Source organism: Plectropomus leopardus, chromosome 15, assembly GCF_008729295.1.
Source record: "Plectropomus leopardus isolate mb chromosome 15, YSFRI_Pleo_2.0, whole genome shotgun sequence".
NCBI lineage: Eukaryota > Metazoa > Chordata > Actinopteri > Perciformes > Serranidae > Plectropomus > Plectropomus leopardus.
In genome coordinates, this window is record NC_056477.1 from 16,242,490 (window position 1) to 16,258,026 (window position 15,537).

Here is a 15,537-nt window from a genome sequence, read left to right on the forward strand (position 1 = left end):
ATTTCACAAAATGAATTAAGAATACAGATTTTAATCAGTAATTTAATTCACTCATTTTGGTGTTATTTATTTATGGACTGATAAAATAATTTACAAAAAAATGTATGAATGCCTATTTAAATTGTACAATTAGTTATTATTTAATTAAATGCTTAATTACAATTTCCGTGACATTTATGGTCCTCCATTATAATCTACTGGGCATTTCTTGTTCTACCTGAAACTCTACTACAGCCGCTTAGCAAATGCTTTTTGTCCAGAGCAGTAAATGTTTCCCTGTACATCTTCACTCATCAGGAGCAAGTTAAGGGTCAGCTAGTGTCCTAACATTTTATATATTTTTAAAATGAATGTTCTGCCACGGCACCTAAAAGGGTCTTGTTCTTTAGAGGAAATTCCTGTTCTTCAAACAAAATGCAGCAAGGGACAAAATTGATCAGTGAGTCTCGTAATTGTTGCCTGAGGGATTCCTGGATCGACGCCAGAAAACATACAGCACACACTGCAGTGTGTCTGTAACCTGGTGTGTGTTGTTTTCAGACAATAATGCTTTCTTTCTAAGTTAGCATAACGCATGTATGAGTTTACAGAAAAGCTGTTGCAGTGAGGAAGCTCTTAAAAAATGCAGAGAGATTTTAAAACTTTACAAATGGCAAACAAGGCACTTTCATTCTTCACACAGCATAAAATAAATGGCATCTGTAACACAGAAACGTAGACAAAGCGGTGTACCACAATGGAAGACCACAGTGTGTGTGTGTGTGTGTGTGTGTGTGTGTGTGTGTGTGTGTGTGTGTGTGTGTGTGTGTGTGTGTGTGTGTGTGTGTGTGTGTGTGTGTGTCTGGGCTCACCTCTAATCCATGTCTGCCTGTGGGACACGGGGGATTGCCGATGGCTTCTCTGTGCCATGCAGTACCGATCCTAATGAGGAACACATCTTCCCCACTTTCGTATTTGACCCAATTTAATCCCCACCTCTGTGTTTCACAGCCTGCCTTCCTGTTCACTCATCATACCTTTCATTTCTGTATTACACCCAGTAACAAAAACTTCCCCAGCTCTGAGGGAAAACACTTCGTTTTCCTCAGTGTGCTGTTTGGTTAGTCCTCTGTGAGTGTTTTCATAGTATTAAACCCTTCTGCAAAGTTCATTTTGTGTGTGGCTCACTCTAAGGGGTATGTGGTAAAGCATAAGGTCCAAACCAGAAAACAGAGTTTGATAAAAAACATACTGATTCAAGGTCTACTTACTAGCTTTTCACAGCACTTTAACCGAATCTCCAAGGCTTCATCAGTTAATGCTGTTTGTGGCATAATGTATCCAGCAGGGACGATTGTGACCTCCGTCTCTGTTCAAAAATAGTCTTTTGTGATGATTGTGAATGACCTCCTCTATTTATCTCCATCATTCCGCTGATTCCTGGAAAACAGAGAGAAAATGCCACATTTATTTAATTTTCAGAGCAAAATGCACACCAAGAAAAGCATGTTTTACAAAGAAGAGTAACAGTGAGCCTCTATGACTTTTACTGAACAATGCCCTCTGTGGCCCCAATGGATAATTACAGCATTATTTTAAGTGCTAAGAGTCAAAAAGTAAACTTTTACTTCTTTTTAACTTGACTACTCATTCTCAGAAAGGTGAATGTATTATTTTTTCAAAATAGTCTTGTTTGATTATGACCTGGTATTTTAACGCAAGAAAATCAAACCTCTTGCATGATTTCATGTAGCTACAAAGAAATGCACTTTTAATGCAAATGCTCGGCCAAATTAATGCATCACATTTTTTAAACTCAAAATAGTGAAGGATATACAGACAACCGAACACAATCGAAAACAAAAAGAGTGAGAACATGCTTGAAATGACTGTTATTGTGTAATTTTATGAGTCACGACCTTTGAATCTGCCCATTCCAATAAGTTAGAGCTGAAACAGTGCAAAGAGTTGACAGTTCTGTCTGATATCAGGCAAATTGTGTAACCCGACAGTGTGAGTAAAGTATGGCTAAAATGTTAACAAATTTCTCTTCCTTTAACTGTGGCACAAAACACAGCTCAGTCTGGAGGGGAAAACCAACAAATGATGTTTTTCTCATCCAAAGAACAACATAAGAGTTCTCCAGTCCTGAAGAGCCCTCCTTAGTGCCTCATTTCAACAGTCAGTGAAAGCAGGAGCAATGAGACTAAAACTGCTGGATAGAAAGCGGCAAGGGAGTTCAGTATAAGCACTGCCAATAAACCTGTTCTAGAAAAACAGAACTTTCACGAAACTTCCTTGTATAATTTTACACAACTTAATTTTTAAAATTTGTACTAAAAATGATATAAAGAGATTTGAAAAAAAAAAAACAGAACAATTTGCATCCAAAGCAGAGTAAAAGTACCTAAGCATTAGCATCAAAATACACTTAAAGTACCAAAAGTAAAAGTATTCTCTATGTGAAGTGGCCAATTTTGCAATAAGATTTATACATGTTGTATTGGATTATAATTATTGATGCAATAATATGTTAATTACTTTAATGCTGCAGCAGTAAACGCGAAGCTAAGTTTTATTTACTTTATTGTTGGGTGCCTTAACCTATAATAATATATCATAATTTATAAGGTATTCATATTTTGCGTTAACAAAATAAATCTATACCAAAGCTGTCAAGTAGATGTAGTGGAGTAAAAAGTAGCCTATAATATTTGCCCCCAAAATGTAGTGGAGTAGCCGAGCAGTAGGCCTATAGCATGAAATGGAAATAACTAAATGTAAGTGCATGTCGCTCAAAGTTGTACTATTCAGTTGTGAATATATTCAGTCGTGTAAAGTAATGACCAGATTTTACAAATGAGACAAGTACAAATCATTACTTCAGTAACAGCGATCACACAATGCGAGGGGTTTACCTAATTGGTTATAAAGTTGTAGGATTTGAATACTTTTGGTCAGTTTTAACTACATTTATTCGAGTTTGATATTGTTCTAAGAAATGTATTTAGATCTGATTTTTTTAAAGTGGTACATGCGGGAAATTTATATACTATTAAATACTACTATTTCCTGGGGAAATTTGGATTTGTGAATAATATTTACAAATTGGCTTCTTTAAGTGAAATGTACTTGCCTAAATGTCTTTGGAGATTCAACTGAAAATCAGTCCAGAGGACAGTCTGAAGTACAGTACTTGAGTAAATGTACATAGTTATTTTCCATCTTTCGAAATACTCAATTTCTAATAATATTAAACAGAGAAAAGCAGCAAATCAACATTCATTTGAGGAACTAGAACCAACAAATACTTATTTTACTGCACTAACTAACCTACCTGCATGTACGTATGTATTAGAGAGTTTGTATCCTGTTGTTTCTGCCATTTTTAGCACTGTGTCTAAATGAATAAACTGACTCGCATAGTTTTGACTGGTATAATGCCTGATGCGTTTTTTCCTCTTCTTTTTGCTGCACAGATGTAACAGCCAGCCCCCACAAAGCAGGAACTTTACGACATTTTAATTAGAATTACCAAAAAAAAAAACGTGGTCACACGACGTTCACCCCTGACCCGCGGCATCATTTTACGTCATTTTGCCGGGAATGTCGGACCACGTGTCTGCTGCCGGCGTGCTGGTTTCTCTGCTGCTCTGCTATTCATCACTTTTCATTCGGAAACAGTCGGGGCAGGGAGTGTACTTAGCAAGATGGCGGCGCGGTGGGGAGCAGGCGAGGATACTTTAACTGCGTGCAATATGGATTTTTTCCCCATAGACACACTAGACGAGGTAAATAATATATTCTTCGATCTATTTCCTATCATCATATCCAGCTGTTATTAGTTCAGTGTGTGTTTTATAGCCATGGCAGAGCGTGTTGTGTGTGCGTGCTGTACGCTGCGCATGGAAAAGTGACACGTGGATGCCAGTGTAGTATCACAATTAAAACTTATTTAACGCGCACCTATTGTTTTGTTGTTTTTACAGCTTGGTAACTCTTTTGTTGTTTGTTTGTTGAATGATGCGTAATACTTTTTCATGAATATGGTGGTGTTTTTCAGCTGTATAATGCTAGCTGGTGAGTCAGTATAGCTTCGCCGGCCGGTTAGTGAACGACGCAGGTGTCCTCCCGTATAATACAAATGTCGTTTGAACCAGTGAAGTGACAGTTATGTATTTTTATCAATAGTGGGCTTGGCATGTGCACCAACTGCGTGATCAATATCAGAAATACGCGTTTAAGCTCCAGCACTGTGCAAAAGTACTCTGTGTACTCACCAACTGATTCATATACACGTGGTATCAAACACTGCAAGATGCTAAAGAGCTAGCTTTATCATCACTGCAGTATACTTATCTTTTGCTTGACAGTGGTTATGGTGTTTCATGTTAATCCTGCCATGGTGTAGTTTATAGGCTCCGTGCCAACACGTTGCAGTAATGTGTCATCAACTCAGGGGTGATGCACCCAGCGATTAAGCGATTTTATATTTAGGCAATGACTGCAATCAGCACATGTACGTAAACCTGCGTGGTTATTTACTCTGACTGCAGCAGCAAAGCCGGTTTTCATTCAAAACCTGTGTGTGCATCCACATGTGGTTTAGTCGTGGTGAATCACATGTTGGCTTATTTCACACATGCGCAGTAGGCACGCTTAATCTAAGCTACACACACCCGTCCATAGAGTTTATAAATAACTTCTTGACTTTTTAATGTATTGTGTTTAAAGAAAATGTATTTGAATGTTGCACATCATTTGATAACTCTTTATATATCACTCAGGAGCAGTGATGAGGGCCCTGCTCCTGTTTGTTGTAGTGCAACACGTGGGCATGGTAGCTTCGCTTTGGACGGGGTGAGGCGAGGATCAAACATGTCTGCGCACTGTGTGTGCATGTGTGGACAGCAACACGTGGGTCACTGTGAGAGACTGCCGTGTTTTTAGACCAAAGTGCAAAATGTTATCAGTTATTTTGCTAATATAAGAGACCTGTGTGCTGGACTTAACGTATTTATGCATATGAACCAAATCTGTAAGAGTTGCATTACAAGTGAGCCTTCAGTCACATGGCATCTTGCACATTTCAGATGGATTTCATATTCATTTTTGCAAAGCTGTATTTAAAATGTAGTAACTTAAGAGTTACCAGTGTTATACATTGATTTTAGTCTCTTTTTGGGGGGACAGATTAACCTGATAAAGAATTAACTCTATATTAAAGTTATAACTTATATTGATAATGTAAGTCTAAAATAGAGTCCTGCATATTGAGAATTTAGATCTTTACTTCAAACATATAAAATAAAATGGTGGCGAAATAAAAATATTAGTAAGAAAACAACACCCAACTAACCATAATACATATTCATTACACAACAACATAGTATTTCATGTCAGAAAAGGAGTTGGAGGAAGTGAATACTGTTCAAATCCTAACCCCACCCTTTTTTTCTTTTGTCAGGAAAACATATTCAATGTGAATATTCCCACTTTCCACTCCAGTATTTATCATACACACTTTGATCAAATCAAACAAAAATTAAACGGTTGAGACAAAATAGTAACAATAAAAAGGCATTTGTTCCATGTTCTGGTATATTTCATATTATTGGAAAACGCCTCTGGTATTTTGTTTTTCCTTCCTAGCTGGAACTCAAAGCATGTGTCCTCACTTGCCTCCTGGGGTTTCCTTTTCTGACTCTCATTTTCAGATGCCTCACTTGAACTCAGACATAATTCCACTTTCAACCACCCAATAAGTAGATGAAATTGACCTATTTCACTGTCCAACTTTTACAGACTAGACTGGTTTACAACATTTTCAGTTTAAGTTTTTTTGATTGTTTAGAATCAGGATGTTGACTCTGCCTAATAAATACTGTTTTTGTTTTAAAGTTTGTTTGTTTGTTTGTTGTCAAAGAGCTCCTTTCAGTCCAGTTGTAATGGAAATACAGCAACAGTATGTGATACTACAATGATATTACCTTGTGGACCAGATCTGCCTGAAGTCCCAGATCTCCATTTACCCCCACATCTGCAAACATTGAAAAAGGAAGAGACTTAATAGTTTTTAATCAAATAGTGTAACTGCCATGACAAAATAACGCAACAAGCCTCTAAATCATGCTTACTATTGAAAGTAGCGAAATATGTGGTTTTATGTGGTTATATTCTTTGGATTTGGGCACACTGATGCTATAAACATTTATTTTCAGGAACAAGTGTTTGTCTTCACTCTATACTGTAGTAATTCAATTTCAGTGGTCACAATTATGTACTTGGCTGCTTGCAGATAGTTTTTTGTTTTCAGTTGCGTTTTTGCCAAAGAAGTATGTTTTTTTTTTCCTTTTTTTCCTCTCCAGGCTGATGGCCTCACCTCTGCAGAAACTCTAGAGGCACTTCAAAGCTGCTTGGACCCCTCTATTCTCTCTATCTTTGAGGAAGTGCCAACAACAGAGGCAAGACAAGTTTTACATGATTGAACTTATAGTAGTACAAGACAGATCTACAGTGTGTAAGCATTGCACAGTTGTTTGTTAATACTCCCTGTTGACCTTATTTCTATGTTTTTATTTAGACTAAAGGTTTAGATGAGGAGAGCGAAGCTACGCTGCTAACCGCCCTGACAGAAATCCTCGACAATGTGGACGATGAGAACCTGTCCCCGTTTGACACACTGCCCGACTCAGACCTCTTGTCCGGTCAGAAGGGCAGAGAACACTCTCCGGTTAGTGCCCAGCTGTCATACATAACTCTAAAAGTGTCTTGCAGATTCTTGCTCTTAGGCAGAGTGAAAGGGCAACCTGCTGACCTCTGTGGTTCTACACCTATGCTATTATTATTTATGTTATTTTTAAAATGTAAAAAAAACCAAAAACGTTTTGGTCATTTTGCTTTTTCTTTCACTCTGTAGCTCAAGAGATTGCTGTGTTTGTCCCGTTCCCCTCCAGAGAAAGACACACTGTATAGCACAAGAGCCTCATCAACGGGAAAGGTAGCTTTTCACACTGATTTAACATGTATATGAACTTGTTCAGCAGACACATTTCTGAATATGTCAGGATATTTGTTTCCTTCTCTGTACTCAGAGCCTCCCCAGGATACTGGCAGACTCTCTCCAGAGAAGTGATGGGGAGGAAGAGGAAGATGGCTCCCTCACTCTGAGCCCAGTGAGTCATGATTCATCTCCTGACAGCGACCTACACTGGGAAGGTCTGACCCTCCCGATTCCTGTCACCTTCGAGCAGAAGGAGGAAGATGGCGTCTCAGTTAGCCTTGGGGACTTGGTCAGGCACATGCACCCGTACTGTATGGCCATCTGTATGGAGAATGACGAGGGGGAACAGATGTTGCCCGAAGGAGGCATCTTACTTGAAGTTGTGGACCAGGGTGAAAATGGAGAGCCCATCCTGGCCATCCCAGACATGGATCTCTCTGTCTCTCTGCCACTTAAAGAGCAGTCTCCAGAAAATGAGCAGAAAGTTTCAGATGAAGAAGACGCAGCCTCTGACAGTTCAGAGCAAATAGTCGTTGACGATGAAGATGAAACGATCATTGAGGCTCCAGTGAAAATTGCGGCCCCTGTGACGCCAGGGGTGAAAGATGAGATGATCGTTAAAAGACAGAAGGAAGATATAAAAGAGAAAAGCCCCTCACGGAGAAAAAAGAAAAAGAAATGCAAGGAAGAGTGCCTGCCCAAACCTGTGGAGGGAAGAGTCCTTAGAAGTGGCACAGTAAGAAAGATGGCGCAGGACTCTCCCAAAAAACCTGAAAAAAGGTCAGTCAAAGAAGAGAAGAAGGTTCCTCTTGCCTCAACTCAAGCGCCTTCTGAAAAACCTAAGAAATTAAATCAATGCCAAACTGAAATCACCACTACAACACTATTGCCTGACATGAGCGTGCAAGCTGCCACATCTATCTCACCCAGACAGGAAACAGCGCCGTTAAATGCCAGCCCTGAGAAGAGTCAGCTTAGCTGTCCACCCACAACAGTGACCTCTCAGCAGTCTGATGAAATGTGCAAACAGTTGGCCCCGGCCCCCGAGAAGCTGGAGGACTCATCAGCAGCTCCCTGTGCTGTCCTACCCCTGGTGTCTTCAGAGAGCCCTGCAGCTGCTCCCAGTTCTGCAACACCCCAGAATACACCACCTGTTAATGAGGCCCTCCCTCCTGCAGCCCCTGCAGACCCAAAGCCTAAATCACTCAGTCTAGCAGAGTACCGGCGGCTCAGGCAGCAGAAGAAGCCTACTCCGGTGGAAAAACCAGGCGACAACAGCACCAAGTGGCCCAGCCTCCCAGAGCTTCCCAAAGAGCTGCCCCCCATTCCCTGCCTGCCTGACCCCCGCCCCAAGGATCCTCGACGCCCTAACCCTGAGGCAGTGGAGGAGGTCAAACCTGCCTGGCAGCCAAGGGGACCGTGTGCACCACCCACCCCTGAGGCGCTGTTGGTGCCACCCTCCTACATGGTTGCCTCATCCAGCAAAGGTCCAGCTGCTCCTAAACCCCAGCAAACACCTGAAACTCCTAAACCTTCTGTACCCCAAAACCCCTCAGCTCCTGCACCAAATTCTGTGAGAAATTTACCCACACAACACACCACCGCTCAACCTGCAGTCGCTTGTGTGCCTCAGGGCTCTTGTTCTACAACTTCTTCAACATCTACCACTCAGTGCGTGTCAAAAGCACTTTCAGGAGGAAAGAGTGGGGTCGACGAAAGGCTCCAGTCTCAGCCTGTATCTCCTAAGTCTGTAGAGCTCACTAAAACTTGTCCTAAAACCACTACAGAGGCAATCAAACCCACCGCTGCTACTGTGTCTGCTGCCAGTGCCCCCCAGACAGTTCCTGTGGTTACTGCTCCTGTGTCATTAAATGACCCCATCACATTGGATAGCAAGTCCTGCAGACCCACAGCCAATGGTACCCAGCTTTCTTCTTCTCTTGCTACCAATCTCTCCAACTCCCAGAGTCTGAAGGCTGAACCTGTTGTACTTGAAACTAAAGAGAAACCCACTACAGCAGTAAAACCCCAGAGGGCAAAGAGCCCCACCCAGGAGCTGATTGAGGCTTTTACCAGTGAGATAGGTGAGCTTTAAGTTGACTGCATATTTTTAGCGCTAAATGTTTAGTTATGTTCATGAAATGTTGATCATAATGACCTTTTTTTTCTATTATTTTGACGACATTTTTATTCACTTACTAGCAACAGTCACATAGTCATTGTTAATTAAATACAATTACAGAGTAAACCATTTTTTTCATTTTTTGTTTACAATGTAGAAACACAAAAAAACATCAGAACATGGGGTGTTTTGTGTTTGGGGTAAATGATTAAAGTTAAAGCATTAATAAATGTACAGAAGAGCGTTTGGGGGAAATACACTTTTTCCCAAATTCCCTCAAATTTAGTTTCTGTAACCCTTATTAAAAAGGCTATTCTTTCCATTACAAAGATGTCATAAATGACAGCAGTTCTCTGTGGGTTGGGCGACCAGCTGAAGCCATTTTTTGTAATAGCTTTTCTAGCAGCTTTACTTGGTATTCCAAATAAGTATTATGTTTTAATATTCGTTGAAACACCAAAAATGAGCTCGCCCCACTTACATGTAACTGTCATCCCGATTATAGTCACTAATTGTATATAAACCTAAAAGCATTTACTTTTGGACAGGCCCAAAATAAATGGTAGTGGTTAGCTAAGTGGCTATTTATTTACACACATTTTTATATTTTTCTTGTGTCAAATACACATGTAAGCTATTGATTGGGTGACATACTAGCAGCTGGTGTGTATCCACAAAGCCCTTGTCAGAAAATTGCCTTGTCAGTGTCTCATCTCTGCTGCTCTGCAACTCTAGCCCGTACCTACTCTTCTCGAGTGATTGGCTGCTGTGCAGGAACTCCATATCAAAAATTATTTAGGAAAAGCTGTGTCTGCTTTTAGTGCAGTAAATTAATATGCCGTGTCACTGTAAAAATCAAAATACTTGCACCCCTTTTCAACTTAAACACCATTCTCTATAATTGTCCTACACCGGTCCGTTGCCACTTTAATTGAGTCTGTATCCTGTTTGTTCTCTGTTCTGTGCTGTCTGTTAAATGTGTATAATTATTATGTGTTTGACATTTAAATACATAATCATCTGTTTATATATTTTGTAGGTATTGAAGCTGCTGATCTGACTAGCTTGCTGGAGCAGTTTGAGGAAACCCAAGGTAAACCATACTGGCTGATTGGTACTACATTCCAGACTGATTTCTGGCATACGGGTTGTTGTTCTGGCCAGAAGCTCACTGTGTCACATAGTTTCGTGCCATGTTAAATGTAGTCAGAGTATCAGTTTTCCTTGATTCATAATGGCGGGAAGACTCACACACCCCTGCAGCTCTATCTTTGGTTAGCAGCAGTGGGTAAGAGTATAGAAAGCCTTCCACTGAATAACTAAAGAGACTTCTAGGGATAGAAGCTTGTGCATATCTTTAAAAGCGGGATCTCTGTGTAGTTGGATGACCATTCCCTCATATTTTTTTGACTAACGGCTTATACAAGACCTCTAAGTTCATAGTCCAACAAATGTGACCTATGGGACAAAGTTATTATCAGGCTGTTAATATGAGCCTTAGGCCTTATCTGATCCTCCGCCAGAAGTGTGATTAACTTTGAAAGATTGTGGACTTCTGACAAATCAAAATGGCAGATTTTGCGACGGAAACATTCCCCTTTAAGAGAAGAGTTTGGTGCTGCGGGGGGCAGAGAAGCTGCTTTGTGCTCTTGTCTGCTCAGCTGCTGGAATTCTGCCCTGTCCGCAGATCCATTTAACTCTCGCCCTGCTGTCTTTGTGTGGGCGGATGTACAAGCCTCAACCCTAACAAGTGCCTGGACTCTGTATGTGCCATTAGTCATGTCAGTGGACTTTTTATTGAACCGTCATACTGTGAACTATTATTAATGTAGACACTGACCATTTGGTGAACTCCCATGAAAAATACACTGTGTACTAGTTTTATGTGGGCAAAACACAAGACACTACATTTACACCTGACATGCTGCAGGTTGTACAGTTTATTCATGTCAGTCCAGCAGAATTTCTATCCACACAATTTTCATTTTTTTTCATTTGGGTGTGTTGCTGTTTGTTTTGTTATTGCTTGTGCTGATGCACCTATTTCTTCCTCTCTTTAGCCAAAGAGAAGCACTGTGTGCCGGAGGTCTGTGGTAGAGCAGCAGCTGTAGGAAACTCTAGGTGAGTTACCCTACAGCCTTCAAGCTGCTCTGTGTGGGTGACGGAGTCGTGGTTTGTGTGTGTGTGGAAATGACAAACACACACAACTCTTGCCAAGACCTACCGCTTTTCCCTGGTTTTGTGCAACCTGGCTTTTGTTTTTTGTTTTTTTTGCTAGACTAAGCTGCACTCTTAATTAAGATGTGGCAGTGACATTATTTACCAGTGATATACTAACGGACTCTGTGCTCCATTTACAGTGTTGAGTTGGCTCCAGAGAAAACGGTTGTGGAGCGAGTGAGAGCCAATGACCTCTCAAGCACTGCAGGTAATTCAGCATTTTGACTTTGGCTTTAAGATAAGGCCATTATGTCTAATTGTTATAATTTGTGCAATTTTAAAGGGATCCTATTTTAGTCTGCCCTTCTATGGCTTTTGTGCTCTGTGCTCTCACCAGTATAACAGCACACTCATTAAACATGGTTATCTGAAATACTACCTCATGATCAGAGATTTCCTACCATACTACAGAGATGAGTAGGGCTAGGTATCATTTAGGTCATTTCCAATATTGGTGCCAAAACAATACTTTTAATATGGCACTGGTGCCTGAACCAATACTTTTTTCAAAATAAAGCACTGAATGACAGTTAACATTTTCAAAGAAGAATGCCTTTTTTTTTTTGTTTAAATTGGAATATGATATAATTTAATACAATACACTATTAACAGAACTCTGCCACACACTCACTACGCTGATAATATGGCACCAAAATGAGGCATTGAAATCTGTCATGATTCAGTCCGGTTGGTACTTATCTAACAGTAACCAATGCCATAGTAGCACTGGGTTTCGGTACCCAACCCCTAGCGATGATTAAGTGACCGAGTGTTCTTGAATGTTGGGTGTAATTGTGGTGCACTCTCTTCCCCTCTGCTTCAGCTCTGACTCCTCCAGCCACTCCTCCCCATCAGATGTGGAAACCCCTGGCCCCTGTGGCCCTGCTGGGAAAGAGCAAAGCTGCTGAGGCCTCAAAGTTAAGCCCCTCTAAGGTTATCCAGATAGAAGCCCGACCTCTGCCCTCAGTCAGGAGCCGCAGCAAACCCACTCCTGCTGCTCCCTCTGTCACCCCCGAAGTGGCATGTATGGATCATGACTACTGCCTCCCCAACACAGGCACTTCAACGGGAGAGCAAGGCAAGCGCTGGAATGTTAAACAGCCATCTTTTATCACTATTAAACCCATCAAGCAGCCTGGTACAAGCACTACACGGACAACCCCAGCTGCCCCGGCACCGCTCACCACAAACACTGTGGTTACAACCAAAACACAGGAGTTTCCCCCGACAGAGCCCCTGGATCACAGGACTGATGGGATGGAGAAAAGCTCTGTTCTGGAGACTCCAGATGCTTCGCCTGCTCGGCAGGAGACTGATGCTGCTGTTAAAGAAGAAAGCCCCAGGAGAGGGCACTTCGGGAGGTCCTACCGTCAACATGCTGCTTATCGCACACCCAGCCCCAGATCTGGTCCCAGAGAGAGGACTGGAGGCAGGTCTAGAAAAAGGAGATCCCATCGCTCCCCCAGCCCTATGTCAAGTGGTTCAGAGTCAGACTCCAGTTCTTCTAGATCTCGGTCTAGATCACGCTCTCCATCAAAGAAAAGGTTCGGCCTCCATTCAGCATATGTTAAGTTCATACTGCATCTTGATGATGATTATTGGTCTTTATGACTTACCTTATCACTGGCACTTTTTCCTCTCTAGGTATCGTCCCCGTCACTCTGACAGTAGTTCCAGCTCCTCATCCCGGTCCTCCTCCCGGTCCTCTCCTTCGGTTTCCCGCTCCCCTCTCAGGAGGAGGAGGTACTCGTATTCTTCCTCTCGTTCTGGCTCTTGGAGTCGCTCCAGGTCACGGTCTAGATCCCCTCAGAGACAATCAGACTGGAGCAGAAGCAGAAAATTTTACAGGTGCGGTATATGAATCATGCCCATCTGGGTGGTGGTCCTTTATATGGATTTTATGGCTGTTTCACAAAGCAATTTAAAATAAAAAAAAAGGCTAAAGGTTTTATCTTGTCTTCCTCAGTCCCTCACATGTGTCCCACTATGGTCACAGTGCAAAGACAAATCAGGAAGAGGTGAAAAGACGCAAGGAGAAAGCCATTGTAAGTTAATTATACTCTGAGTACACAGGTCTCTGAACAAAATATTGCAACTTTGAATCATCTGATCGACTACTTTTTTTTTCTCTCAGGAGGAACGCCGGGTCGTGTACGTTGGTCGAATCAGGGGTACGATGACCCAAAAAGAACTTAAAGAGCGCTTCTCTTTATTTGGTGAGATTGAGGACTGCACCCTGCACTTTAGAGACCATGGGTAAGGACATAAACTTCTGTTTAAATTACTTTACTGTTGACATTTTACTAAGTGCACAATATAAGCAAAATGCACTGTCTTTGAACCTTATTGGTCTCATCTGTGACCTCTTAGGCCAAGCTACAGTGCTAAAACAAATTCAGGCTTGTTCATAACTGGAGCCTCCTGGCAACACCCCTAGGTTGCTCTTTTAAAAGCAAGTCACAACTCAGAACTGTGTACAAACCAGTCATGACCTTCTCTAGATCTCTGACAAACCGAAAACTAATGGTTTGCCTATCTTTCAAAGGGACAACTACGGGTTTGTAACCTATTACGACACCAAGAACGCTTTCACGGCCATCGAGAACGGAAGCAAGTTGCGGAAGCCAGATGAGCTGCCGTTTGATCTCTGTTTTGGAGGAAGGAGACAGTTCTGCAAGACCAACTATGCTGACCTGGGTATGCACAAATCAACAGACATAACACAAAGTGCCTGTAGCCCTCACCCACAGTGCTGTTAGCCTTTTTAAACAGTATTGATGCGGTTTGTAGAAGATTACAGATATTGCCTGCAGTTCATCCTGATAGTGTGCTCACAAGCTAAATGCAGCTGAGAGCCATTGTATTGTTTGAATTGCAGCCAGTGATGATTTGGAGGGATAATCACACTGCAGGAAGAAAGCTAATTTTTGCACACTGTCCTTTTAATGTGCTTTTTGCATGTTTACAAGGGGAAACTGCAATTTTCAATTTGCAAAGGTATACGAAAAGATTTAGGATATTAAACATTTAACTACTGTTATTCAAGTTTCACAAAAGTCACCACAAATCCTAATTTGTGATTTGTTGTCGGGGTTGTGGCAACCACTGAAGAGATGTAAGCCATGTCCCTCTGTATTGATTTTATGATTGTGGAGGTTATATTCACCTGACCTGTTTAAATGACATTTTTATACACACAGATTGCACAAGGTGGATTTTACAACGCTGTGGGATTTTTTAATGACCACATGAGAAGATTTTAAGAAAAAGGAAGTAAATTTTAGTTTTGGTGACTTGTCAAAAAATTCAGGTTGATATTTGCAGGTGGGATTTGGATCCATGGCTTGCACATTTACAACATCCATGCTACAGCTGTAGAGTCGCACAGCAGTCTTTTGAAATTGTTCAACCTGATTACAGTATGTTCTGTTGTCCTTGTCCCATTTTATTTTACTGCAAAGCTGACTTTTTCTGTCCTTCTCTCTTCAGATTCAAGTAAGGAGTACGATCCATTGCCTGGGAAAGGCAAGTTTCATGCACTAGACTTCGACACTTTATTGAAGCAGGCCAAGCAGAATCAGAGGAGGTAACAGGAGGCCTGCAGCAGGAAGCAGCCGACATTTACCTCAGAGCCAACGGTTGGCTCCTCACCTGCAACACTGTCTTTACATTTTAGTTGTTGCATTAGTTTTTGTTGTTTTACTTTGTTTCTGCAAGCTAACACCTTCTATTGAAGTGAAGATTTGTAATGAAAGTAGTAAAAGAAAAAAAAATGGAATAAGTGAAATAATTTTTTTTTAAAGTTTTATTTAAATGTATAAGCAAATTTGAATTGTATGGAGAGAATAATTTTTAAAATGGGAAAAGGTACATGGAATGGAGCTCCCTAATGGCAGGGGAAGGTTGTAATACATTTAAATGTAGTACAAACCTAAATTAAAAGAAATAAAACCTGAAATGCATCTTGTTTTTCATTTCAACTTGTGTGTCTACATTCATTTTGTCATTTAGTTACATCTTACTTTAAGCCTTTCTAACACAAGATATTTTGACATGTCACAAGAAACTTATATGTATAAATAGTAAAATAATGACTGAATTCAGTTTTGCTGCTTTGGTGTAAGGGTCTTTGGGTCTACATTTTTCATGGCAAACGTACTGGCTCCAGAAAAAAGCACAGGTGAAACTAATTCTGTTTTGATTGCTAAATTTG

At 41.0% G+C, this 15,537-nt stretch overlaps 1 protein-coding gene and 1 non-coding gene across 2 annotated transcripts; both read left to right on the top strand.

Moving 5' to 3' along the window:
- Positions 1 to 3,630: 3,630 nt before the first annotated feature.
- On the top strand, positions 3,631 to 15,282 carry pprc1 (PPARG related coactivator 1). Its single transcript, XM_042502232.1, has 14 exons — positions 3,631 to 3,770; positions 6,348 to 6,443; positions 6,563 to 6,712; positions 6,899 to 6,979; positions 7,074 to 9,066; positions 10,144 to 10,197; positions 11,165 to 11,225; positions 11,465 to 11,532; positions 12,148 to 12,868; positions 12,969 to 13,172; positions 13,291 to 13,369; positions 13,459 to 13,580; positions 13,870 to 14,021; positions 14,814 to 15,282. The coding sequence occupies exons 1-14, from the start codon at positions 3,690 to 3,692 to the stop codon at positions 14,912 to 14,914; spliced, it is 3,963 nt and encodes a 1,320-aa protein (XP_042358166.1). The 5' UTR covers positions 3,631 to 3,689; the 3' UTR covers positions 14,915 to 15,282.
- On the top strand, positions 13,650 to 13,789 carry LOC121955062. The gene has a single exon (XR_006106590.1). It is a non-coding gene; the product is annotated as a small nucleolar RNA SNORA50 (small nucleolar RNA).
- Positions 15,283 to 15,537: the final 255 nt, after the last annotated feature.